The 27,432-nt window shown below is 42.0% G+C and overlaps 1 protein-coding gene across 1 annotated transcript in view; it reads left to right on the top strand.

The window, feature by feature from the left end:
- The window catches only part of VIPR1 (vasoactive intestinal peptide receptor 1), a 108,027-nt gene that overhangs the window by 64,079 nt on the left and 16,516 nt on the right, over positions 1–27,432 (top strand). Inside the window, exons 4-7 of the mRNA XM_014945125.1 lie at positions 5,662–5,765; positions 11,433–11,533; positions 13,768–13,900; positions 26,542–26,695. Coding sequence (XP_014800611.1) covers positions 5,662–5,765; positions 11,433–11,533; positions 13,768–13,900; positions 26,542–26,695 — 492 coding nt within the window. The remainder of the gene's footprint in view (positions 1–5,661; positions 5,766–11,432; positions 11,534–13,767; positions 13,901–26,541; positions 26,696–27,432) is intronic.

The raw sequence follows: 27,432 nt of genomic DNA, 5'->3' as shown, positions 1-27,432 counted from the left end.
CACCTATGACACAAACTTTCAAACATATTTCTGAATCTGAAGTGTGCATTTGAAACAGAGAAGAGGTAAAAAGAAATTAAGAAAGAGAAAATCCTCATGAGAGCTAGATATAGGCAACAAATTACTTGGAATACAGTTATCTCTCTGCATTTATTCAGTTCGCCCTTTTAGTGTTTAACTCCTACCCAGATCAAACACCCTTTATAAAGAAAATGCTCTGTTTTTATCTTGGTTCCACTAACACCTCACTTCTCTTCCTCTATGCCATGAATAATTCATGTCATTCCTCAACCAGACCCTTGACTGGTTGGTATAAAGCAATCTGCAAAGTTGTTTTGATTCACAGTCTCTTCCATATCGTTCCCAAATACTTTTATAAGTCAGGAAATTGAATTAGAAGTTTTGCATGTGTTTGCTCCTGCTCCAGAAGGTCTATCCCAATTAATATATTGTGTGTGCAGTGTTCTGCCGTAGAAGAACGTCTGTTCTTCTTTTCCCAAGGATCAGTGGTGAACATAAATATTCACTGCAGAGCAGAGTTAGACCCCTTGTACAGGGATATGAGGATCCTGGAGGCAGAGGAAGAAGACTTGGAGCGATCCCTCTGGGATGTTTGTGGGGGCAGTAGAGGGAACAAGTTCAAAGCCAGAAGATCTTATGGGAGGTGGAGCTGATGGTAGTGGGAGATTCATGTCCAAAGGACAATAGGCCCACAATCATTGGAACAATGTATGAATAAAGGTATGGACAGACACTGGACAGGCAGAATAGCTAGATTAGTGCTCTTCTGTCTGGAAAAATGTGGGTTGAAAGTCAGAGGTAAATATAATGATGAATGTTGTGGGTAAAGCAGGTGGGGATGATTGTTCCATTGTGTATGAGAGAAGGGGTTCTTAATGAAATTGTCCATCAGCACGCCTAAAATAAGGATATGGGGATATGTTTTCACACAACATATAGAGAAATGGTAGGGGTGATAGACCTGGAAGATACAAGTGAAAGCCAAAAGTAAGAAGAGCTATCAGAATTATTAGAAAGAGGTAAGAAAAATACAGGATATAGGAATAAGATAAATTCAGTGGTTAAGTATGTGCAACACTGGCTCATGTGCACCCTCCATTTGAGGGAGATGAGAAGGTATTTCCACCATCACCAGGATATGCAAGATGCAATGCCATAAAGTCTTTTAGCTGCTTAACCTGCTCTGCTTCCTAAGAAGCTACAACAGCTCTTCAGCCTTCACCTAATTGGGGGAAGAAAAGGGGGAGGGGAGGCGGGGATTAAAGACAAAAAAGTCCTCCTTGTCTCCTGATCAGTATCAGTATGGCCAGTTCATTGTTATTTGTCAAACCAACTAAAAAAGATAAGAGTGGTGTGGGAGAAGAGGAGAATGCTTCTTTCATATGAAATTGAATTGAAACAATTAGGAAATTCTGAATATCCAAAAACTGTATTCAAAAATGAATACTTGGACATTTCCATCATGAGTTTATAGGTTTTGGTTTGTTTGTGGGTTTTGTGTTGTGAGTTTTTTTGTTATATTTACTGGTTTTTTTAATGGCAAAAAGAAATTGGGGAGGGGGAGTCTTAACCAAAAATTATCTTAGAATTTAACCATTCCTACTTGGTTTTGTTGAGAGAGATTTCCTTCCCTCTGTCTTGGCTACCCAGAGCAGAGAGTTTCTGAATCACCCTGCAAGCAAGAAAAAGCCGCTTGGGATAGTTGTGAGCCATGTACCAGATTTTGTAGAACTACTCGAGCTAATCAGAAAGAAAGATGGAAGCATTCAGCTAATTGCTTACAACTATCAATTCCATTTTCATAATAGGCATGCCATCAAACCATGCAGATTAGGAAATTAGAGAGGGCTTTGTGAACTCTAAAGAAGCATTTACTTTAAACCAGGAGCAGCTGCTGGGACAGATGGCTAAGTCCTGTCCTACAGCAGACATGATACTAGAAAGATGCAAAAGTGTGCAGAGGAAATGCAGTCTCTCTTCCTGCTTCATATGGATGATCATTAATTGCCATGGATGCTGCAAGCAGATTTTCAAGGAATACAGGCACAGGTCATGCATGAGGAAAAGCCCTGCTTTATTATACAAACATATATTGGCCTCTTCTAAGAGGAAATGGACTCAAGTTGTGCCAGGGGAGGTTTAGGATGGATATTATGGAACGTTTCTTCACCAAAAGGGTTATCAGACATTGGAACAGGCTTCCCAGGGAAGTGGTGGGCTCACCACCCCTGGGGGTGTTTAATAGAGAGGTAGACATGGTGCTGAGGGACGTGGTTAGGGGTGGTTTTGGCAGTGGTAGGTTAATGATTGGACTTGATGATCTTAAAGGTCCCTGAAGCCACTAACACATTTGCACCTCTGTGGTCAGTACATCTGCAAAGAGGCAGAGCTCACATCTTGGGCTGGACTAAGAAATGTGAGGATTTGATTAGATGGTTGTGACCCATCCTGCTACGCAGAGCCTTTAAGACACCATTGCAGTAAAACTTACCAAAACCTGGTTATTCAGGCCTGCTGCTTCACCCCTTGCCTTTCAATAGTGTTTTATGCCTTCGCTGTCATAAACACTGATAGAAATGAGCCAAAGGTCTAGCCTCATATTTACACTTGTAATTCCCTTCTGTAAGCAGTGGCTTTTGTACCACAGCATACTGTGGGAAAGCTGACTGCTTAATTTCCCATCCTGGTTCTCCAGCAATAGCTATAGTTTCTTTAGCTTGACTAAGAATTACCTCTGGATATTATATTTGCCACCTCTAGAGAGCTAACATTTTTTTTTTTTCATTCATCTCTGCACTGTTATTTTGCTCTCTTTGTACATCCATCCCCTCCTACCTGGCAGGGAGCCTTATGAAAAGGTCATCACCTTGTTCCCTTTAAAACCTCATCTTTAAACTCCTTTGTCCTGACATCTGCAAAGAGAGAAGACGGCAGTGAAAGATCTCTGGGGTGCTGAGATCCCTCTAATTGTCTCCCTTTGCCCAGGACTCAGATATACAATCTTGTTACTGCACCTTAGCAATTATTGTGTGTCTGTCGAGCCAGGATAACTCCCATCCTGCAGGATTTACACCTTTGGCAGCCATAGAGAGATTTCACTTAATTTACACTACAATGCAAACAGTTTAGCCTAGTTGCCTTACCTCCCCTTTGACACAGGCAGAGTCGCTGTGGATGAGCTGGAGAGCAGTATATTCCTGCAGCATCAGTGGCAGCACCTCATTAACAATTTCCCATCCTCCTTGTACTTTTTGCACCCCCTCAGGCATCTAGTAAAGAACATGGGCGTTATTAGAAAGGGTTGTTCACCATGTGTGTGAAATTGCACATCACAAAGTGACACGAGCAGCAAAGGGTGGTAGAAAAGCTTCTGCAGGAAGTGAGTTTCCTGAAAATCTGGGATTTTTTTTATTATTATTTTTTTTAAATCTCGGTGATGCTGCATCATTGTGTTTCCCTCTACCTGAGTTTCCACATCTGTTCAAGCATTCATGCTACTTGAAAAGTATTCTTGAGAGCAGGGAGGAGAGGAATTACCAAAAAAAAATCATAATAGTGGGGAAGTGCACTTAAAAAGAAGAAATAGGAGAAATATGAGGAAACTAAGCTAAAACAGGCAACCCTTAGTGCACTGAGAGTAAGAAGCAAAGAATCAAAATCACTCTGAAAGCTAAAGGCATCCCCAAACAGAGGGGAGGAGTCTCGAGCAGGAAAGAGGAAGCAGAAAAGTGCAGATAATGGGATCCATTGTAATGAAGAAGAAATAACAGAAATTACATAACACCTCAAAAAAAAAAAAAAAGTACTGAACAGTCATGTCCTTGATTTGTTTGCACAAGATCTCTTATGATCCTTATAAGAACCCTGGTAAAGAGAAATGCAAACAATGAAAAAAGAAAAAGCCTGGGGAACAGGAACCCACCAAACTGTGCTAAAGTTAATTACTTTTGGAGCAGCTGTTAAAATGAAGAAAAGCTCCAGAAGTTTAGATCTGTTGTAAAGACAAATGACAGCGGCAAGTTTTGGTGTCAAAACTTATCTGACATGGGAATTTGGGAAGTGAATTAATGCAGAGGACGGGCTGCTGATGATTTCAGTACAAGACATATCTATGGTTAGAAAGATGTTTGGATGACTCAATTGTCAGACATTCCTGGAGGTGATGTGTGAATATTTTCATGACTCGTAGCTGCATAATTGTTTCGCTCCTGTTTGCAGAAGTTTTATTGATCCCGTGTGCAAAGATGCCTGTTGTTGGAAATGTTTACAAAGCTCTTGAGTTTCACTGATGTGATTCTTAATCTAAGTGAGTTTTGACTACTGTTTGTTCATTCTGGTCTGTTGTACCAGTTTTCCAGCAGGGGATGGCAGGTGGTTTTGTGTGATACATGACACCAAAGCAATGCCACAGTGATGTGATTTGCATGAGATGGACAGGGTAGGAACTGGTGAGGGGTTGGAGTGGGTGCTGGGGGAATTTGCAACGTACTGTTGGATGTATTACTTCTTTATTATTTCTGCCTGAAAAACATCAATCTTGGCCTTATAGACTACGAACCATTTCGGGTAAGGCCTGTCCTGGTCAGATTGTTGGTCTCTTCTTTTGCTTGACTAATGCCTGTACAACCCCCAACCAGTGTGTGGGTTTAGGGTCCAGGAAGCAGAGATGCCTTACAAAGTAAGAAATGCTTTGCGCTGGACAACCCCTTTCAATCCCAGATGGGTCAGGAATTGCAGAGTACCAGAGAGGGATGCAAATTTCATAACTTTGTCAGTTTTGGCTGACAGAGAGAGATATCCTTATGTTAATTAAGGCTTTTGTTAGCTGGTTGGAGGCCCTAGGTACTCAATTTGCTTTAGAGTCCAGGAAATCTTCCTGCCTTTGAGTGTACATGTTAAAACAGGCAATGCAGGTTGTCAGTATCTGTTTTTTCTCCCCTCGTAGCCAAATTTTGAAGTGCTTGGTTCTTAAACAAAAGTGCAGTTGATTTCCCAGGAAACACATTTGGTCGGGGCTCATCTTGCACTCAAGGTCTGGGTTTTGAGGGCTGCATTCGGTTCCAAGATCTCTGACGACACCTGCATAAAGAGCAATTTATCTACACCTGTCTTGGCTTCTTGTGAGTGAAGTAAAAGATTTAAAAACTTCACCGCTCTGTTTAGATGAAAAATTTTCCAGGAACAAAGGCAACAGGACAATAACGGTCTTAAACAACATTGGTGCGGTGCCAGCAACCAAAAGTCTGGGTAAAAATTGGCTTTACAGTACCATTAGAAGAGATGTTTTGTGGGCACCTCAGTATTAAAACGTACTTGGTTTTGCAGTCTGAACTTTACAACCCAGTGGGTCCCTGCCATTTATGTGTTCTGTGTAATATGAACACTTGGTAGCAGAGAAGTATGAGAATTTTACTCAAATTGTTACAAGAAACGTGCTCTGGCATTTGAATCAAAAAAGGCAGACACTTGTTTAACAGCAAGCTGAATGTTTCTTTTTAAATCTTCTTTTTCTTTTTAATGAGAATTTTACTCAAATTGTTACAAGAAATGTGCTCTGGCATTTGAATCAAAAAGGCAGACATTTGTTTAACAGCAAGCTGAACGTTTCTTTTTAAATCTTCTTTTTCTCTTGTCTTCCAGGGAATGTGACCAGGAATTGTACAAGTCAGGGCTGGACGGATGTGTACCCTGCGCCATATGCCGTAGCTTGTGGATTTGATTCCAACAGTACTCCAGGGGAAGAGGTTTGTACACTTGGATGAGTAGATATTTAAGATTTATCAGGGATTGATATCAGAATCACATGATCTTCCCATGCCCATTTTTTTTTTCCATTCCTACTCTGATTCCTCAAGAAGTAAGGGCCCTCCTGAGGATCCCTTGAAGCAGAGATCAAATGTGTCATCAAAGAGACAATCTTCCCTTTAATTTCCAGGGGAGTGGCAGTAAATCAGCACCTGAGAAGATCAGACCAGTGACTGAGATCAAATGTGTCATCAAAGAGACAATCTTCCCTTTAATTTCCAGGGGAGTGGCAGTAAATCAGCACCTGGGAAGATCAGACCAGTGACTCTGTGATGCACACGCATAACTTCAGGTGCTTGATTTTCCACGTTCAACTTCGAAAGAAGCCCTCCACATTTATATTTATCCTTAAGTAGATCTGCTGATTCCAGTATTTATAGGCCAACATAAGCATCAAACTATCAAATGGGATGAAAGGATATAACTCACCTGCACCAGTGCTGCTCTGATCTCATCCAGCTAAAGATCTAGAAAACTGTAGGGAACACACAAATTTTCATGCAGTGCTACTGAATTCTGGAAGGAAATCTGCAAGCCCTCTGTGATACTGCCTCTATGTAAATTAGTAATTACTGACCTAGGTATAATTAGCCATACAGAGTATTGTCATTACACAGGAAGGAGTTGGTTATTGGTTTCCTGCATGCTGAGTCACAAAGGGTAAAGTTTAAAGAGGATAACAAATATTTTTAGAAGCACAATTCACTTCAGCTAACTAGAAGTGCAACAACTAGTCTAAACTAGACACCTATAGCTGCCCTGTAGTTAATGAGAAAAAGCTTATGAATCACAGAATTTTCAGGGTTGGAAAGGACCTCTGAGATCACCGAGTCCAACCATACACACACAAAAAACCCCTAAAGCGTGCCCTGAAGTGCACATCTACATGTTTCTTAAATACCTCCAGGGATGGTGACCCAACCACTTCCCTGGGCAGGCTCTCTTATGCTAGAAGAGAACTACATTTCACTGCAACCATGTGTTTATATTAAACCTACGCCCATGCTTTTTTTCCTGTTGTATGATACATGTCAGTGTTTGTGAATGTTAGACATAGGAATCTCAATAATGAATGAATATTTATAGTGAGAGGTCTTTGAGTGTGGTCACACAGCACCAAGGCACTTACAGAGTTAATGGAGAATCTGAACAGAACTGAGCCAGCTTTAATAGTGGAAGAACCCAGAAAATTGCAAAAGGAAAGTTGCACAAAGAATGTCAGGGCTCTAGTGAAGAGAGCCTTAGTTTGCCTTGAGGTCAGCCACCACTTCACAAGCTCAAGTGTCCCGTTTCTCAGATCAAGCTGTGTGGCATCAGTTGCGCATTGCAAAAGCCATTGTTATGGGAATGCTCTGGGAAGGTCCTTCATCCAGAGCTCTGGTTCATGTTCCAGCTGCCAAGGGGATTTGGGAATTCCTGGGACATGCTTTGGCTACCCAATGGATTGCAGCGTTGCCAGAGTGCCGCGTTACCAAGAGAACACGTATTGTGTTCTTTTAATTCTTTCTTAATTATTTTCTCTCTATTTCCGCAGTTTTGTCATGCTGTTTAAGTCTAATTTGTGTGAAAGGTGGCTGAGGGGGGTGAACATGCAGTACTAGCCTGTGAAGAAGAATAGATTTTTGTTGTTGTTGAGCTGGCTGTCAATTTTGGAAGGAAGAAGTAAAGGGAATAGAAAAAAAGGAGAACAGCAGGCTGTATGGGACATGAGGTCCAGAACAGACTGATAACTTTCCAGGCTTAAAACACTTCATGCACTTTTAACACCTACTGGTCTCAAGTCAGAAATGAGAAAACTATGAAAAGTAACTAAGGGCTGCGTGCAAGATTTTAGTTGTGAATTCTGGCAGTCCCTAAGAAGCAGATCATGTGCAAAATAATGCACTTATGATCTTTGCAGTGATGATTCCTTCTCTAACCTGACCATCAAAACCCATGTATTAACAAATGGGGGTAAGGAGAGGTTGTTTTGTTGTCCCATTTTCAGGCGTGATGCCCAGCTACTCCCTTGGGTGCCTCCATCAGAGGCCTTATGTGTCTCCGTCAGAGAGGGGCCAGCCTAGGTATCCCCACAGGTTCTATCTGAACATGGCGAAAAAAATAGACACCTCCAGAGGTCAATTCACCCCACATTTCTTTCCAAAGAGACTTCTGTGCATTTACTCTAGAGACAGCCCAGAGGACTTTAGGCTGACATGGGTGACATGAGCCCAAAACATGAAAGACTTGATAGTACTATTTCTGTTCTTTTTCTCTTACAAACATGAATGTTTTACATTCTAATCTCAGTTACCAAGGGGCAAATGTAGAAGTTACTGAACAGAAACCAAGGAAGCTAATTCTCGGTTAATCTCAGTTTAGCATCTACCTTAACTAATTGTTTTTGTTGTGCTCCTGTGAAATTAAGCAAAAACTTTTAGAAGTCAGAGAGAAAATGATGAAATTTTTTAGGCATTCTGTAAATCAGTCTAGGTCTACAGCTAGAACCCAGGCATCTGGGCATGCATTTTCTTCACTTCTTTAAATCCCTCTGTTTTTTCCTATAAGAAAATTTTAGTAAACCAAGCACTGAGTGAAATTCCAGTTTCATTGATGATCTTGGGTCAAATTCTCTGCTTTGATATCTGTAAAATAAGAAGTGGTTGTCATTAGCAAGTGCAAATGAAGAGTGGGAAGTCTATGTGCTGTTTCCAGAACAGAGATGACCCCATATGCTACATTAAAGCTGAATGCAGAGCCATCTCTTTGTACATAAGAAGGTCTGGTCATCCTAAAATATAAGGGCAGGGAATTGCTTGTTGAATAAAACCAAGATCTTTCTGTGAATAACTTGCTCCTGTGAAAAACTCTAAGAATCAAAAGGCCTATACCTGTATTCACACTGGAGAGTTTCCATCCACCACCCCACTTCTGACATCTCCTATGATATCTCTTAATTTCCTTTCACCCATTTCTCTGGTCTCCTCAATAGAGTGTGGAACATCCTCTTGCTCAAACTCAGTCCGCTACCACAACCTCTTTCTTTCTGCTGGTCAGGTCTTTCTTGGAACACTTCTGCTCTGGTGCCTTCAAGAGGGAATCTAGATAACGAGAGAAAGACAAAATCAACATGAGGGAACTTTTCAAAATTGCTTTTGTTGGGAAAGTCTCAGCTGCCTTTGGGAGTCCAAATTCAAACAAGACTGGAAACAAGACTATATTTAGTTAGCTTTGGGTGGAATCTGTAAGACAGTTGGGTAAATAGGTGGAACAACCGCTGCAATAAAAGTCACTCCATGCAGCGAAGAAGAGCAAGGCTTAGGTGTGACCATACCATGCTGGGTGACTTCATCACCGTAGCAGCCTCCTGGCATCATATGGGCAAGATCAGGTGGATATATTGGGCTGAAACCCTTGCTATGATTATGTATTCAGAGTTACTGACCCAAAGCAATGTGAATTCATTGAATGGGGCTGTAAAGACACCGTGCTTTTAGCCATTTCTGAGATCTGTGGTCTAAGAAGCAATATAGATATGACCAGTGTAACCTTTGCACTCTCTGAAAGCTCTGTCTTAACACCCCTCCAAGCTGGCTTGTGCAAATGCTAGAGGATTACTACTCATCTCAACCTCACTGGTTCTGTAAAGTACCGAGTACTTGTCAAGGCCTATGAAAATAGCATATAAAAATGTCAACCCTCACTGTTATTAAAGAATGTTTTCCCAAACAAGGTTGGATTTAGATTTTCTGTTTAAACTGCTCTTTGTGGGTCTGGTTTTGGTTTTATTTTTTTTATGGAAAATGGTGGCAAGGAGGGCAGAGGAGGGTCAGTCAGGTGCTGGAAAAATAAGATTTTGCACAAACTGAGTTAGATTCTCACAAAAACTTGTATTTTTCAGTGATAAAAAAAATGCCCAAATACCAACTGATCTTTTGTCCTTTTTTAAAGCCGAAAATCAAAATATATTGATTTAGAGTGCTGCTGGAAAGCCTTAGGAGAGCTAGAATTTTGTTGCCTTACTTCCCCATTTGATCAGGATTCCCTGCTGGATTTAAGTCCCGTGGTGCCCTGTGCTCAGAGATTCCCTCTGTGTGCTGTCAAAGAGAAAAGCCACGAAATAATTTTCAACTTAACATCTATTTCTGAATTAACTCATCTGTGGTTTCAATGAGAACATTTGAAGTTTTTACTTGCTGAAACACAATATCTAGCTTCCACAAAATCAAACCAATTTCCAAAGCAGTTCTGTCCTCAAATTTCCTTAATAAGATGAAGCTCATCATACTCACCACCTCAGAGCTGATGTGTCACTGCGCTGTTTAACCGAACATTAGTCATTCTTGTTCCACAAGATTATAACCATGTAACTGTCTCTGCAAGTGTCAAATCAGACTCCTTCCTGCATGAACTTATCCCTTGTGTAACTGTAACCTGGTTTTGGAGTGATCCAAGCTCTACTGCAACTGGATACATTCTTATTATTCGTTCTGGTGGTATTTGAGTCCTGTACTCTACTGAATGTGATTTTTAAGGGTGAAGGAGTTGAAGATCTTTTAAGAGGATCATAAAAACAATAGAATCATAGAATGGTTTGAGTTGGAAGGGACCTTAAAGATCACTTAGTTCCAACCACCCTGCCATAGGCAGGGACACCTTCCACTAGACCAGGTTGCTCAAAGCCCTGTCCAACCTGAACACCTCCAGGGATGGGGTATCTGCAGATTCCATGGGTAATGTGTTTCCATGCCTCACCACCCTCAGGGTAAAGAAATCCTTTGTAATATCTAATCCAAATCTACCATTTTTCAATTTAAAACCATTACCCCTCATTCTGTTACTACACTCCCTGATGAAGAGTCCCTCCTCATATTTCCTGTAGCCCCCTTTAGGTATTGAAAGGCTGCTATAAGGTCTCCTCAGAGCCTTCCCTTCTCTAGGATGAACAACCCCAACTATTTCAGCCTGTCCTCATAGCAGAGGTTTTCTATCCCTGTGATAGATACTCATAGCAGAGGTTTTCTATCCCTGTGATAATCTTTGCTGCCTCCTCTGGACCCACTCCAACAAGCCCATGTCCTTCTTATACTGTGGGCTCCAGAGCTGGATACAGTACTCCAGGTGGGGTCTCACCAGCGGGGGTAGGGTAGAATCACCTCCCTGACCTGCTGGCCAGGCTTCTTTTGATGTGTGGATGGAGTAGGATGATTTCTTGATGATGTTTTTTTTGATGTGTATAATGGAGTAGAATGATTTCCTTGTCTCACCAAGAAAATCAGTAAAAGCTCAATCATGGTGCTTTTAGGAACGCACATTTGCAGCTCTTTGACAATCCTGTTTTGTTTCTTTTCTTCACATTAGCAAACAGCGTTCTATGGCACAGTCAAGACCGGCTACACCATTGGACATACCTTATCACTCATTGCTCTCACGGCTGCTATGATCATTTTATGTCTGTGGATGGAGTAGGATGATTTCTTGATGATGGTTTTTTTGATGTATATAATGGAGTAGGATGATTTCCTTGTCTCACCAAGGAAGTCAGTAAAAGCTCAATCATGGTGTTTTTAGGAACGCACATTTGCAGCTCGTTGACAGACCTGTTTTGTTTCTTTTCTTCACATTAGCAAACAGCGTTCTATGGCACAGTCAAGACCGGCTACACCATTGGACATACCTTATCACTCATTGCTCTCACGGCTGCTATGATCATTTTATGTCTTTTCAGGTAAGACTATGTAAGCAAAAAAGGTATAGGTAGGGAGATGACTCAAAGGGCATAGTGGTTGTTTAAGCTTTAGGCTATGAGTGTTACAGATGGATGCAAAAAGTTCTGTGATTGTCAATTGGATAGGCTTTTCAGGTAAGACTATGTAAGCAAAAAAGATATAGGTAGGGAGATGACTCAAAGGACATAGTCATTATTTAAGCTTTAGGTTATGAGTGTTACAGCTGGATGCAAAAAGTTCTGTGATTGTCAATTGGATAGGGGAGGAAAGTTCCTCCATCTTTTGGTATCACTGTTTTCTGATATGTGATTTGTGGCTTTGTGCAAGAGTTATAACCCAAATTCAGTTATTGAAGTGGGATTTATCTCATTAAATGTAGGTTGTTACATGATGGATCTCTGTATTAGAGGCCATTATCCCATCATCTTGTTACAGTCCACAGCAACACCCCAAAACTTCTTTCCAAAATCTGTTTCAGAAGAGTTTACTGCTATAGCTCTGTGGCAAAATGTAGGCACCCAGAGCCATTTTAGACATGCTGGAGCCTCCGAGATGTGTGCACAGGTAGCAGATATAATGCAGGACCTTCAGGAGACCCGTGCCCTTATGGATTGATGGGCAGATAGATACTCTACAGCATATCAAATGCCATGAGATGCCTAGATTGCAGGAAATTAATTAATCCTCAGTCTCTGTGGATTATAATGAATTCAGGTATCTAAATTGGGGTGCCTACAATGAAGAAGTCTGCATATAAAGTAATCTATTGTAAAGTTGTTTATGTGTAGGGAGAATAGCAAAAAGCAGACCTCTATGAAATAGAAGAACCTTCTAGACCTTCAGGAGATCCATGCCCTCATGGATTGATGGGCAGATAGATACTCTACAGCATATCAAATGCCATGAGATGCCTAGATTGCAGGAAATTAATTAATCCTCAGTCTCTGTGGATTATAATGAATTCAGGTATCTAAATTGGGGTGCCTACAATGAAGAAGCCTGCATATAAGGTAGTCTATTGTAAAGCTGTTTATGTGTAGGGAGAACAGCAAAAAGCAGACCTCTATGAAATGGAAGAACCTTCTAGGTGTGATCCCTCTCCTCATGCCAGTCTCCAGTGCCTTCCCTGAAACGCGGGTTGTATGGTTGTCCAATGTGTGACGGTCTGGTCCAGACATCACCCACAAAGAAAGCTGTAGGAAACAGCATATGTTCTAGGGTAACCCTCACACTTCTACCAACACCCACCTCACCCTTCAAGATCTTTGCACTTCTCAGCACACGGGCTCTCTCCACTCCTCTCACAAGGGAAGAGTGAATCAGACACCCATGCAAATTATCTCATCTCCACAAGGTACAAGGTGCCAGCCAAGCTGGTGAAACTGCCAGAGTTCACACTCCTCATTTGTGGGAAACAGCAGAATTTGACTTGCCTTCACCTGCAAGTAGAGAGGACTCAGCTCAGTCACACTATTTTGCCATTGTCGGAGATTAGGCACATAAGCTCTGCCAATGCACAGTGACTCATTAAGAGGTGGTAATTTGATCATGTTGCTGAGTGAGGTCTGTTGTGGTTCTGATGACTGTACAAAGTACCCATTTCCAGAGTATTAAGCCTTTCACTTTAGCTGATGTGAAGTCTCGCTTGAAAAAAAAAGACCTACTTGATCAAAATTCACCTTCAAAATCTTAGAGGGCAAGGAATATAAAAACCCAGTGGTGTTCTCAATATCATAATTAACTAGTCATTTTTAAGCGAGAATATAGGTTGTATTGCTCCAGAAAGTCTGCAATATGTGTTAATTTTGGCAGCAGCTGCTAAGAATTTCTTTCTCTTCCTGAAGAAATATTTCACTTTGAAAAGAATTATTGCAGTACAAACATTCTGCAGAAAGCAGACCTTTATCGTGAGCATAGTTTGCTCAGAAACATTATCTTTTCCAATGGAGAGCAGTGGGATGGACCTGTTTTCTGTCATTCCGTATTTTGACCCTTTTTTCTGAGAATTGGAAATGCAGCAACACTGCTGCAGATGTATGGACTGCCCCATCTTTGGTGGCTTTAAAAAGGCTTAAGTGGATTTGCAGTGATTTACATCAAAACATAGTCTGTCTCAGGGTTTCTAATGTTTAATTGTAAGTCTGTCTCTTGGCAGAAGAAACATGTAAACAGACAAATAATGCTTTTGAGAAGCCTTGCTATTCAGAAATGTTATTTCATCTCTTTCCAACAGAAAACTACACTGTACTCGAAATTATATTCATATGCATCTCTTCATGTCCTTCATAATGAGAGCCATCGCAGTCTTCATAAAAGATGTCATCCTGTTTGAAAGCGGAGAATCTGAACACTGCTTTGTGAGTTCAGTAAGTAGCCATACGCATTGAAGTTTCCACCTTATTCTCTTGCCCCTCTTAATGCACCAAAAATTACCTTGCAAATGCATGTGAGATAGTACTTTGGGAAGATTTCATTTTTTTTTTTTCTCATTTGAAAGAAACAAGAACATGGTTGCTGCAGTTTAATTTGTATTCAAAAGACATAAAGTAAACAGTCAGGGTTAAAAGTTTATAAGCGTCTGGTCCTTTGTGAGGGCCTCTACAAGATTTTGGGGCTCTTGACAATCCTGTCTCCATCTCCCAGTCCTGTGCTGATTTCTTGGCTATCTTGCTTGAAGGAGACTTGGAGTCCTGTATTTGGAGATTAAATTAAACCGTTTCCTTCATGAAGGTGGGAGTCAGATCCAGATTCAGATAACTTTAGGTGTAGTACATATACACGAGCTACAGGTATAAAGTCCAACCATAGTAAGTCAAGCTCTAATTACTATACTCACTGGAGACTGGAGAGCTTTTCACCTTGCTTTGAAGAAAGTACCTGCATTTGGATGGCTCTCTGATCTCCACTGATTATAACGACCAGATCTCTGCAGGACTTTTGGCAGGAAATCCATGTGTAGACATCCTTGTCTATTTATCATCTGGATCTCTATCCCACGCTAGCTGTCTGCAACTGTGAGATTTCCCCACTGGGATGATAAATGAAGGGAATAAAAGAGTTGGGATATTTTTTCACTTTCAAGCTCAGTGTTATCATCTAGAGCAAACATTAAGGAGGGAGAAGAGCTGTTTATCTAAAGGCCATATTGACGTAAGGAGGCACTAGTCATGAATAAATTTAGGCAGGAAATTGAAATCACCAAAATAAAGTGATGTAATCAGAAGTCATCCAAAAAAAGAAAAAGGAACCCTCCAAAATAAATTCCTAACATTAGATGAGCTGCTTGCTGGTAATAGCATGGGACTGGGCACAGTACTGCAGCACATCCATTCTGGATCTGGGTTTTTTATGTCATACAGCTCCAGAAGAAAGATTCTCCTTCTCTTCCCTCCACCCAACTTCTTCTTTGCCTTCTGAGTTTTCTGAATCCTTACACTGAGTCCTGTCCCTGCTGTTATAATGACTTTTCTTCTTGAGCACCTTTTAGTTGATACTAAAGAGCAGCCTACTCCCATCTTTTCCCTGAGAACAGTCTGCAGCAGAGTGCATTCCCATTGCACTGACCCTCTGTGGGTTATTTTCCCCTCTATGGTTCACTGGGATCTGTATTCTTTAGTAATGGGGTTTTATTGTGAAGGTCCATGAATGGTTAGGATGATATATAAACTGGAATAAAGAATTGCCACAATCTGCTGCCACAGATAACTGCCAGTGCTAATTGGCAGAGGAGCCAAGAACCCAATGAGCCATGAAGTCTGAACTAACCTCTCACCCCTGCGGGAGTTTGCACTGGGTCGTGACTGAGGCACAACTGCAGAAAGCTGTGTGAGAAGTGTTCACTTCAACTGTCCATCCACAAACACTTCTGTGTATAAATACAGGACTTTGTCCTGCAGAATCTGCAGCTCCAGGAAGCCAGTCTGCTTTCAGGCAGACCCGTGGCTACCACCACTGTGTGTGTTTCTCCCCATCAGAGGATTTTCATGTTAAATGTCAGCTCGGGGAGTAGCTGGATGATACACAAGGCTTATAAAAGTATGTGGAACAAATCAGTCTCTGCCACTCTAGGCTGAGCAAACACCTTGCAAAATCTGCACCCGTCTTGACCCAACGTTTTGGACAACTTTGTAGGTCATAGGGAAAAAATACCTACATGAAATCCAGTCAAAAGGCTTCTCCTAATATTCATCTGTTTGCAGAAATACTTATAAAATCCAACGTGTTTGTGTGGGTTTGGTTGAGTTAGGTTGGCTGGAGTTAGGTTAAATAATTGGTCTGTTTGTGCCTTGAACTTGCTGGATACAGTTCTGACTTTGGAATTCCTATACCCAGGGCCTAATACACAATTTACTGAAGGTTTTGTGTATAATGGCTAGATATGGCCTTGAGCTCATTCAGTCTGAGGAGAGACTTGAACAACCAGTTCAATTTACTGAATGCTCTCACCACTGTGCTGTTTCAGAAGAGGGCAAAACCATAGCAATAAGTGTCTTAGAAGAGAAAGTACAGCACTTAGTTCCTTGAAGGAAAAAAGGATAAAGGCATCCCCCTTCCAGAACAGATTCAGGGCTATAAAATCCAAATGAACAGAGACCTCTCCCAGAATTTCTAATGAAGGAACCAAATTCCTGAATTTGCCATTACATGTTACGGTAAGAAGACTTAAAATTATGTTTTATGCACCAGCCACACAAAAATATTTTAAGCTCTCCACCAACAAATGGGTTAATGCTCCAATCAAGTAGGAACTACACTATGTGTAGGTGTATATATAGTCAAAAACTTGTTCATAGGCTTTTCTGCAAAAGCATTTTTACCTCATTTTACCCAGTATGGGAAACCCCGGTTACAGTGTTAACTCTATGCCATTTTAAACTCGAATAGTTTTGGATTAGTATTGAGTTTAACATGAACACACTAAAAAATTAGGTTTGTTGGGAATTTCTGTGGTCCACAGAGCCTGACAATATGGCAGTAACCTTTCAGGGCCAATGCAGCCACAATGCATGTGATGAGCATCACTGAGCCACCATGTGAGCATGCACCATGTACTGGGTGATGTTTACAGAGGGATGTAGGCACCCGTAACCTCCTTGAATTCCTTGATCTTTCTTGATAAACCCACTCCCGCAGGAAAGAAAAGTCTTGCTGCTTGGGGGAAAAACTCAGCCTGTTTTCATGGGGCAGAAACACTGAGTTGGCAAGCAAGACACCACTGACATGTGGCGTCTGGTGCTGGTGTCATGCCAGGCTAGCAAGTGAGAAAGGCCCATGCCATGGGATTGGGATTGTGTTTTCAAGAGACGGGGTTTGCAGTAGAAAGAGGAGCAGTGGGAAGAAGCTGGATTTCAGCTATACATTGCCCAACATGGACATCCCTCCACAGAAGAGAAACAAGATATTCACCAACTAGTTCCACAACAGAATTGATGGGAGTGACAGAGGGAGAGCTTGATGGGAGCTCTTGCTGGTCTCCTTCCATGAGAGTTGGCCACAGGCCCACAGAAGATGAATAAAGCGATCCCTTTCTTGAAGGAGAAAGTATCAGATTCCGGGTTATGTCTCTTCTGCTTCTTGGACTGTTTACATCAAGCAGCCTTTGAGAGGGTCTGGATCATGGAGACCAAGCTCTAACATGATTTTATACAGTTTTGCTTGGATGAGTTATCCTCTTGCCTTCTCCTCTGCTCCTGGAAATAACCCAGGAGTGAAGGCAAAAAGGTAGACTGTGGAAGAGCTGTGGAGCAGGAACTTTCATTGCATAAGTGACCCTATTGTGCCTGACACGACAGTGTCCCAGTCTTGAGCTGACACCTTAAAGCAACACAGTATTGCCAATAAGGAGGGAAAATGGGACAAGTGCACAGAAGGGCATTATTAAAACTCTGATCACCTTCTCCCTTTAGTTGCTGTCTTGTGGTTGACTTGCCTTATTACTGAAGATGTGTTCAGAAGTGCCATTACTCTGCGATTGATGAGCACAAAATAAGGACAGTTACCCCATTTACCAAGATAATTCTATTTTTATGTCCAAACCCAACTCTGAGTCATCCGACGCAGAGGCTAGACCAGCTAGAGCTAATCACCGTCTTAGAAATGCTCACAAGACTGCCCCCAAAAATCAAATGAGAATTCCGAGGAGACAAAATAGAACGGCCAAGTCCCTCAAAGACTGACAGTTACATAACCCCTGTTAAAATCAGCGGAAGAGAAATGCTTAAATCGCCTTGAGGATCACAGTCACGGGGCTTAAACTTGCTTCTTATGTGAGGAAAAGCAGACATTAGAGCTTCCGACTGAACTCAACAGTGTTGTATTTGAGGAAGCCTGCGTGGGAAGTGGACAAGGCATGAAGTGCAGTCATGTGGACTGCATTTTTTGTTGATGTAAACTGGTACAGCTCTGTTTATTTTACTAGAGTTTGCAAGGTTTCTGCAGCTGCAGGATCTGACCCTGCCATGCTTTGCTGTGTTGCAGGCACATAAACCAGAGGTTGCCTTATGTAACTTCCGTATTAGCAGAGAGAAACTTTTAAATGCCTTGCCATTTTCAACTGGCTTTGAGCTGGAATTAAAGAGGTGAAAGCACAAAGAAAGGCCAAGGTTATCTCATGGGGTTTTTGAGTCTATATGGGTTGAGCTATTGCTAGAGAAATTATACTCTAATGAGAGAAATAATACTCTATTATCAATACTCTTAATTATTCTTATTAATATTCTTTTCTCTATCCAAGAAAAGGAGGCTGAGGGGAGATCTTATTGTTCTCTACAACTACCTGAAAGAGGGTGTAGAGAGGGGGGGGTCAGTCGCTTTTGCCAAGTAACAAATGATAGGACAAGAGGAAATGCCTTCAAGTTGTGCCAGGGGAGGTTTAGATAGGATTATTAGGGAAAATTTCTTCACCAAAGGGGTTGTCAAAGATTGGAACAGGCTGCCCAGGGAAGTGGTGGAGTCATTTAAAAGACGTGTAGATGTGGTGGTGAGGGACATAGTTTAGCGGTAACTTAGTGCTAGGTTGATGGTCGGACTTGATGATCTTAAAGGTCTCTTCCAACTTAGAACAATTCCATGATTTTATCTAGGTTTGGTAGTGGCCCAACCTTGGTGTAAATGGAAGTGGTGGCACAGGAAAAAGACATGGAGATTGAGCCCAATGGCTTCTTCCTGATATCTCCATCCTTCCACAGTCTTGATGGAAGCAGGCCAGACTTAGCTTGCTGAAGTAGTGTGTGTGCGCATGTATGTATGGCTGTACAGCACAGCTCATCAGGCCAGAAATAGCATTTCTGCTTTATGAAAGCGGTAACAAATCAACAAGCTCAGACACAAATCCAGGTTATAATGGCTTAATAAATTGCCCAGTGACAGCTGACATGGAGTAAGTATTCCAGTGTGTGCTCTTAGGCAATGATGGGCGCGTGAAAATGTAATGCATTGTGACCTAGAGGAAAGCGGGTTAAGATAAATTGAATTAATTTGCTATTGCCAAGGCTTAAGAGCACTCTTGCATAATGTTTCTGGGGCACCATTGATGCAGAGCAGCATGTTAACAGGGAAAATGTGTGTTTGAGGTCTTTTATCTCTCTGCCTGAGATAGATGGTGACCGTGAATTCAGTTACGTTGATCCATCTGCCAGCACTGACTTAGGCCACTAAGGGCAGTGGGAGCTAAAGAGTCCATCCAAGACATAAGATTATTATTCCCATGAAGGTCTTTAAAGACTTTTTTTTTTTCTTTCTTATAATTCCTATAGGTGAGAAATTGCTTTAACCGAGGCTTTGAACTTGAGAACTTAGGCCCTCACAAACTGAAGGTTACGTCAATCAGAAGCCACTTTGTTTCTATCAAGATGGCATTTTAAGGATTTCTTTAGTCAAATTTCTTTATGCATAGATAGTGTTAAAACCTCACCCAAAATTTCCGTGCATCTCCCAGGAAAAATTGAAGAATTATAGAAGAGCTCAGCACCAGTGTAGCAATTTATCATTTAAAATTACTTGCTTGCCAGATTCCGTGATAGAGAGGGAAAGAGGGAAGGAGTCAAAGACACCCAATTGATTTAGGAGGTGATTTCTTGTTTGAACAGACTTTGATTCCTTTTCATGGTAGAACATAAACCTTGTGGGTCTTTTTTCTTGCTAACCTGTTTGAATCTAGTCTACAACTGCAATTAAAATGAGGGAAGAAATAAAAGTGATGGCTTTTTGCCAGGCAGTCTTGTTTGTTTGTTTGTTTTTAATTTGTTTTCTCTGTTGTTACACAAAAGGTTGAGTGTGCCAAGGGTAAGTTAACACTTTTTCTATTTTCTTTTCCTTTTTTTTTTTTTTTTAGTCTCAGCAAATTGGTTTGACCTAAGGGCTCATTTTTTTGGAGGAACAGAATAACCCAGTAAGAAGCTGTTTTATTTCTGTCAACAATTTCCATTGACATCATGCTGAATTTCTGCAAATTAGGCCTCCAGCACGAAGCCCTGTTGAAGTCATCAGGGGCTTTGCTGTTGGCTTCTGTAGGGTCAAACCATTACCCTGTGTAGCCAGATTGTCTCTGCAGAAGACTAGGTACAGTAGCAGAAAGTTGAGACAAAAAATTGATATTCACATTTTCAGTTTGCCAAGTCCACTTCTGGGTATGTCTTCTCTACTACAGTTTCTCTTGCAGGAGCGTGGCATTCTTTTCCACTCTCCTGTCAAAGCCAACTAAGTAGAGAAAAGATAATATGTAAAAGTCAACAGCCTTGAGCATGGGAATGAAATAGCCTGGAGCTAAGATACAATATTGTATCTTAGCCACCTCCTCAGGAAAGGTCTAAGCCAGGATCACCAGTCACTACTGAAAAAACACCTCTCATGTCTCTGGGAAGGTGATTTGTAAAAGAAGGTTGCTCTACACTCCACGGGCAAGAAAAATACCCGTTTAAGTGGGCAAGCGAAGTTTTCTTTTTGTTTTCAGTAAACAATACTGGCTTGGGCAGCATCATCCTAAGCAAAATTCACTCTTCCTTTCTTAACAGAGGCAGAAATATCTAGGCCAGTATAGTGTATCCACTCCTCACATATTTATTTTTTTTTTTTCAGGAAGTAACCGATCTTATAAAAGTGAAGCTAAAAGCAGAGAGAAGTACCTCATGAAAAACAAAAATGTATTAGGAAACTAAGTCTACCCTGACATAGAATCATAGAGTAGTTTAGATGGGAAGGGACCTTAAACATCATCTAGTTCCAACCCCCGTGCCAGGGGCAGGGACACCTCCCAGCAGACCAGGTCTCTATGCAACATGAACAGAAATTAATGGACAATGCAGAGCTATGGATGGTGCTGTACAATATTTAGATTATAAAATGATTGGGAATTTGTCAGTTGTATGAATTCTAGTGCCAGCATAGTGAGATGGGGGATTATTCATCTGATCTGAAAAGCAGAGCAATTATTTGGTTATTGCATCCTCATTACAGATTACATCATACCTTGGCTGAGGTGGACATCTCAACAGGAAAGAGCTGGGATGGGATTCAACCCGATTTAGATGTGTGGAGTGGGAATCAGCTCAAGACTGGCACTCCTGAATTTAGTTATGATTATGAGATCAGGGTCTAAATTGTCACTATAGTTATGGAGATGTAGGGTTAGGCCTGTCCTGAAGACCCAAATTTCAGCATTTCCAAAGCAGGTGGTACTTGCTCCACTGTCTTCCAGGTACAGGATCATGAGTGGGTTTTATAAAAAGCTTTTAAATAAGATCGAGGAAGCCTACTTGACCAGACTGGGGAGAAGAGCAGCTGTTGCTTTGGGCAAATTCAGCATGAGTCACTCAGCAACTAGCCCTTCAGATAGGTCATGTCTTAAGGGCAACATAAAAGAAAAGTGCTGGATAAATCTGTCACTGAGAAAATGAGTTTTCATCTGTCTTCTGATGAAGAGACCTGCAGAAATCTCTCTGTAAATCATTTCCTCCTGCATCAGTAGTGGGTAGCCCAGGTAAAAGGACCTAAGTACCTTGAGGGGGATTTTGAGGCTTACAGGTTTTGTGATTGATTGGGGTGAATCTCAGCCCACCAGTTTGCCTAAGGCACTGGAGACTGAACTGAAGGCACTGTTCCAATTTCATAAATAATGCCAGGAGCTGCAGCGTTGCCCAAGATTACATATGAATATCTTAAATATATCTTTTAAATTACTTAAATATGTCTTGGTGTCCTGCCACAAACCTTCCATGTTGCAGGAAGCCACAGAATTTAAGGGTACGAGGGGGGAACACGGTGGATGTACAGGGGCCACATTGACATACAGGAGAGAGAGGCACAGATTAGGTCTCCTGCAGGAAGCCACAGAATTTAAGGGTACGAGAGGGGAACATGGTGGATGTACAGGGGCCTCATCGAGGTACAGGAGAGAGAGACACAGGTCAGGTGTCCTGATGGGGATCCCCACGATTGGGGTGATGAGACTCAAGCAGACCATTTGCATCGTGATGTATTCTGAGGCCAGCTATGGTGGGTCTAGTGGGAGTATGATCAATGACTCAAGTGCCCCTTCATATTTCTTTGATCTAAAATCTTTCTTTGACCCAAGTCCTAAAGCTGTAACACACCATTTCCCCAGGAAAGGAGACAAGGGAGACTTGTGGTGGTGCAGTGATACTCTGTGATGCACCGCACCATTTCTGTGGAGCTGATTGACCTTTTTTTGTAGACTTTTGATGCATGCACATGTGTTGGTTGTGTGTGTGTACCTCCCCCTCAAAACTTCAGACCAACTCCTGTCAAACTAAGGTGCCTATATTGAGCCAGAGAAATTCAGCAGCTGGTCAAGACTGACAATCCTTAGCAATTATTAATTAGCAGGGATACCTCGAGCAGAGTTATTATCACTGAGGAGTATGACATATGTGTATTTAATGCAATGACAGATTCGGCTCTGAGTTAATTACTGCCTCCAGCATCTGAACTGCATTTTTCTATATGGGTCAGCTGATCACTACATCAGTTTTACAAGAAAGATGTTTTTTTCTCAGGAATAGTGTTATTTGAACGTATAAAGTGATACAAGGCACAGAGCAGAAGCCTGGTAGGGTCACTGCTCAGTCTTGTTTTTCCCACCCTTATATTCCTTCTTTTTGCTTCTCAGAAAGCCTGGCTGCATACTGAGTGCATTCTTCCTATGATCTGACAAAATGGTCTGTGTTTTTCACAGCAGCATGTGTGCCTGTGCTGTGAGTAGCTCTGTTGTTTTTCCCACCATTCCACAAAGCTCTGAACTTGACTCAATACAATATAGCAAGATAGTATTTTGCATCTACTTCATACAGGTGTGAATATCCATCTAAAGTACAAAATAATAGAAATTATTTCAAAGATTTGTCTACACTTGAGGAAAACAGCCTGTCAGGACAGTAGTAAAGTGCAAATATGTCCATTTTTTCCCTTGTCTTGCTAGCTCAGCAAGGATTCTTCATAAAGGGCAGACTTCTGCCATCTAACCATGGGCATCTCATACCCGTTAAAATGCCTTTGAATATCCCAAAGGTGTGCACAGGAGACCTCCATCCTTCAGGAGCAATGGGTGGAAGCTCAGACAATCCCTGACAGTGACTAAAATGACACTATCAGTCTAATTTTGAGCAGCAGAATCTTGTGTAGTGTCTTCTTTTGAGATTAAACAGTCCTAAATGTAGATGCTTATAGCATAGATGGTGGGCACACTGAGGCAAAGGAGGGTTGGCCCATACAGTAGGTATGCTCTTGCGTCATCTCATCCACAAGTAAAGGAGGCAAAGGAGGGTTGGCCCATACAGTAGGGCATGTACATGTATAATGTACATGTGTCATCTCATCCACAAGTAAACTTCTACAATAATGAAGATTTTATTTTCTTATTGACTATGAGAAATTTAAAGAGAAGCAAAAGGGTGCTTCTTTGGGTCAAAGAGATTTCCATCCCTCATTGGCTAGAGGCAGAATCCATCTCAGTGATTAGTCACTGGCAGTGCATGTGAAAAGGGAGGGGAGTTCGATGGGAAAAGCAAATGGCCAATGTTTAATACAGTCCCAAAGAGGGGAAGCAGAGAGGAGCCACTTGGGTAGATATGGCATCCACAAAGCCAAGGAAGATCATTGCACTGCAACACCTTGTGCAAGCATGAGCAGGCCAATTTCCCTGAAGAAAGACAGGGAAACAGGCTGTTGTAAATGAGATAGTGGAAAGGGAGAGAGTGGAAAATGCTGTGCTGTAACGTCCTTTTTCCTGCTGAAAATGTCTTTTCTAAACATAGCCTGTATTAGTCTTTCAACATTGACGCATCATGAGGTCTGCTCTTTATGAAAAAAAGTCTTCTGTGAGATGTAATAGCTCATCTCTGCCTAGTGTCTGTCATCTAAAGGGTAAAGCAACTTATATAAATGTGGATTTTGTTTCCTGGCGTTATAACAGCCATTCTGACGCTGAAGCCGATCGATCAGGAAGGTAGAGACCCATTACCAAGTGCTGCATTAATAAAAGCTGCTTCTCAAAAGCCAGGAAGGGTTGTTTTCCAAATGTGTCACTGAGTTGGCCATCAAAGAGAATTCAATGGAAGAACGACACTGCAGTCAACAGCGAAACTGTAGCTCTCTTAGAAATATCTGATCCGGTTTAAACTTGCCCACCTCAGGCAACAGTAGCAAGAAGTCCAGGCAACAAGAAAATACCATGATTTAATTTGTAAGTCAGGACAGATCATGCAAATCTGCTCCAGCGCAGGACATCCTTGTGTCATAGGAGATTCCTGGCTGCAACACGTTATTGCCTTATGCTCAAAATGATCTGTAAAAATCCTTTACTCCAGGTAAAACAAAAAATGCCTGGGGTAGTAGCAGTTGCTCAAATAGCCAAATGTCCCTCAGCATGGACCAAAGAATTGATCTGCTACAGGTTCCTTAGAGAAGAAGTTGCAAAAACCCAGCTGCTGCCCATATGCTTGATCCACCTGTAAAAAGCCACCACCATGTTAAGGAAAGAGGTAGGGCCAGAAACTACCACAAAAGTTGCTACTACTGGGAGAAAAGATGATGGACCCAAACCTGGTGCTCCTGTTGCCACAGCCTTAGCTCAGCATAGCTTTCTCTCTGTAGCAGCAGTAACTCTGCAAACTTAAGCTGGGGATTCCTGCCTGAGATGCTCCGTTGGGCAGAAATCACACTCAGTTTTTGTGAGCAGCCTTTCCTGATCCTGTGAAGTATTGCAGTTCCTTGTGACGTGCTCCAGCCTCATGCCTCTGCCGTAGCTTCAATGCAACCATCCAGAAACGGTTCCGTAACGTGTAGTCCCCAAAGCAAATCCATGTGGTTGAGGTGCATCAAAATTGCTTCCTTAAACCTTGTGTCTCACTTGTGAGCTGCAGAATTAGGGCCAAATGCTGATATAGTGAAACCATAAAAGAATTCGGTAGCCCCAAGAGGGCTGAGAACTCTCACACCAGCGAATCCCCACAGGCTGCAGATGCATCGAGCAAGCCCTCAGGCTTTGGGCAACAGAAATGAGGTGTGTGTCGATGTCACACAGCCATATGCACACAACAGCAGGGAGAAACAAAGAGCATAGAGATGCCATAGGGAGGATGCTGCCGTATCCCCAGCCCTTGTCAGCTCAGCTCTGTGTCACCTTCCCTCCCTGGGAGTTAATTGCCTGCTCTGCCTCCTCCTTCCCCCATCACCACCCTGCGGCAAGTCTCCACTTACGCCATCTGCCTCACAGGGGGCAGCTGGTGTGCGTATAAATCGATCAGCAGGAGCCCATGAGGGTCCCCAGTGTGACATCCTGGCGGGTGCTAGGGGAGGGTTGAATTAATTTTGAGCGATCGGTGGGGACAAGTCCCTCTCCAAAACATGTGGCATCGAGAAAACACTTTCCACACTTGCCTTTTTAACCGGTGTGTTTCATAGCAACTGTTTTCAGCAGGAGAGGGGAGCAAGGGGGAAGCGTGAGCTTGACACTGGTGCAAATCAATTATTGCTCTGAATTCAACATATTGCACATGCAGAGCACTGGGGCAACTAACCAAAGCATGCCAGAAGTCAGATTCTCGTGCCCTTGCCCCAATAAGTGTGGGGTACTATCCAAGCAGACTCGCTGAAAGCAAGGAGGCTGTTGCTGAGCCAGCATCTCAAGGATGCTTAGAGAGTGTGGCTGTGTGTAATGATGCCACCAATGACCTCCTGTAAAGCTTCAGCTGGATCTGTTACATCCCCTGCTGGGGCAATGGCCAGGGCTGACGTACTTCTCTGGGCAGCTGATGTCTACCTTCAGGTGGTTTGCAGTGGGCTTGGCCCCAGAGTCTCAGAGATAAATTTCCCTTTTTTTTTTTCCTTTTGTAAGTTCACTGTTCCCAGTCAACTGTGCTGCAGTCAAATCTTCACACAGCAAGTTGCAGTGTTTAATTATTCATTTCCTGAAGAAAAACAATCCTCCTTCCCTTTTCAAATGTCTCCTCTTCCAATGCAATCAAATCTGTCCATGCTCATTAATGTTTACCCTGCTTATCCTCCTTACCCTTTTCTTTATTTTAAAAATATGAAACTCAGTCCTTCTTTTCTTAACTGGGTATTTATAATTAGTTGCAGACTTTGATTTCTTCAAACCTCTGTCTCAAACCCTTTTAGTTTTTGCAATATCTGCCAGGCCATGGAGTGATTACAACTGGACTTGGCCTTCAAGGGTTAATTCACACAGACTTTTTTTTTTTTTAAATTTTTTTTTAGCATCCTCTCTACCTTTAAGCCAACCTCCTACAGGTATACGTCCAAAACCCACAGAGAGCAGCACCATGCAGCGGTTAACACATGCCAAGAGTGTCTACCCAGAGCAAGTTTGGTAGGGCTTTCAGCTTTTTACCGTGGAATTCATTCCATAAGGGCTTCAGGTGCTTCAAAAAAAAATCCCCAAGCTACACGCAGAACAAGGCTGACTGGTAATTCAGTGTGTTTACTATTGGAGCATGCTGCACTTCACCATTGTTCGCTTCTTCTCTTCCAGGTAGGCTGCAAAGCCATGATGGTTTTCTTCCAGTACTGCGTCATGGCCAACTTCTTCTGGCTCCTGGTGGAAGGGTTGTACCTTCACACTCTGTTGGTCATCTCTTTCTTTTCAGAGAGGAAGTACTTCTGGTGGTACATCTTGATTGGCTGGGGTACGCATCTTCTCAAAACTGAATCCCGAGATGTGATACTGGCAGGCATTTTAAACAGCAATTTAATCCACAAACCAGGGGGCTCAGACAGGACAGAGATGTAGTATCTGTGTTACCTTGCTGCCACGAATTGTGCAACCAGGAGCAAGATCAAGTGATGGCCAGAGGAGTTTAACAGCATTAGCCTAAATCCCCAAAGGTATTTAAGAATTTAGCTTGTGCTGGGTTCATTGATAGTTGAGCACCTCAGTGTCTTTAAGGACTATGGGCCTGAAACTCCTCATCACCTTTGTAGTCATTTAGTCCTTTGATCCTGATTGGGATCCTAAAGTTGACATGATGCATTGACCTTAAATTGTAAGGATGGATCCCAGCAAAGCAGGATTCCTGGACTGAACGAGCCACTGCAATCCATCACTCTCTCTTTTTCTTGCTGAATTCAGGCCAGCTAACTGTCCTAAGATTCCATTGCCTGTGTGCTAATGCTGATAACCTTCTGCTTCCTGCGTTTGTGATTTCTCCAGCTTTAATATGAGTCTAGTCTCAAACACTAAAATAAAATAAAATAAGAAAATAAGAAAATGTCAAGGAAGACAGAATGAAACTCTTAACAAAGTAACTCAGAGCTGAATTGCTAACTTATGCAAATTAATCCTACCAGATCAATTTCTCTTCTTTCTCCAAAGAGGGAACAGAGATGTCTTTTCTCATTTAAGCCATTTAGCTGAAAAATCTAC

This window comes from Calidris pugnax, unplaced genomic scaffold, assembly GCF_001431845.1.
Source record: "Calidris pugnax isolate Ruff unplaced genomic scaffold, ASM143184v1 scaffold54, whole genome shotgun sequence".
Classification (NCBI taxonomy): Eukaryota; Metazoa; Chordata; class Aves; order Charadriiformes; family Scolopacidae; genus Calidris; species Calidris pugnax.
This window is presented reverse-complemented; position numbering and strand designations above follow the sequence as displayed.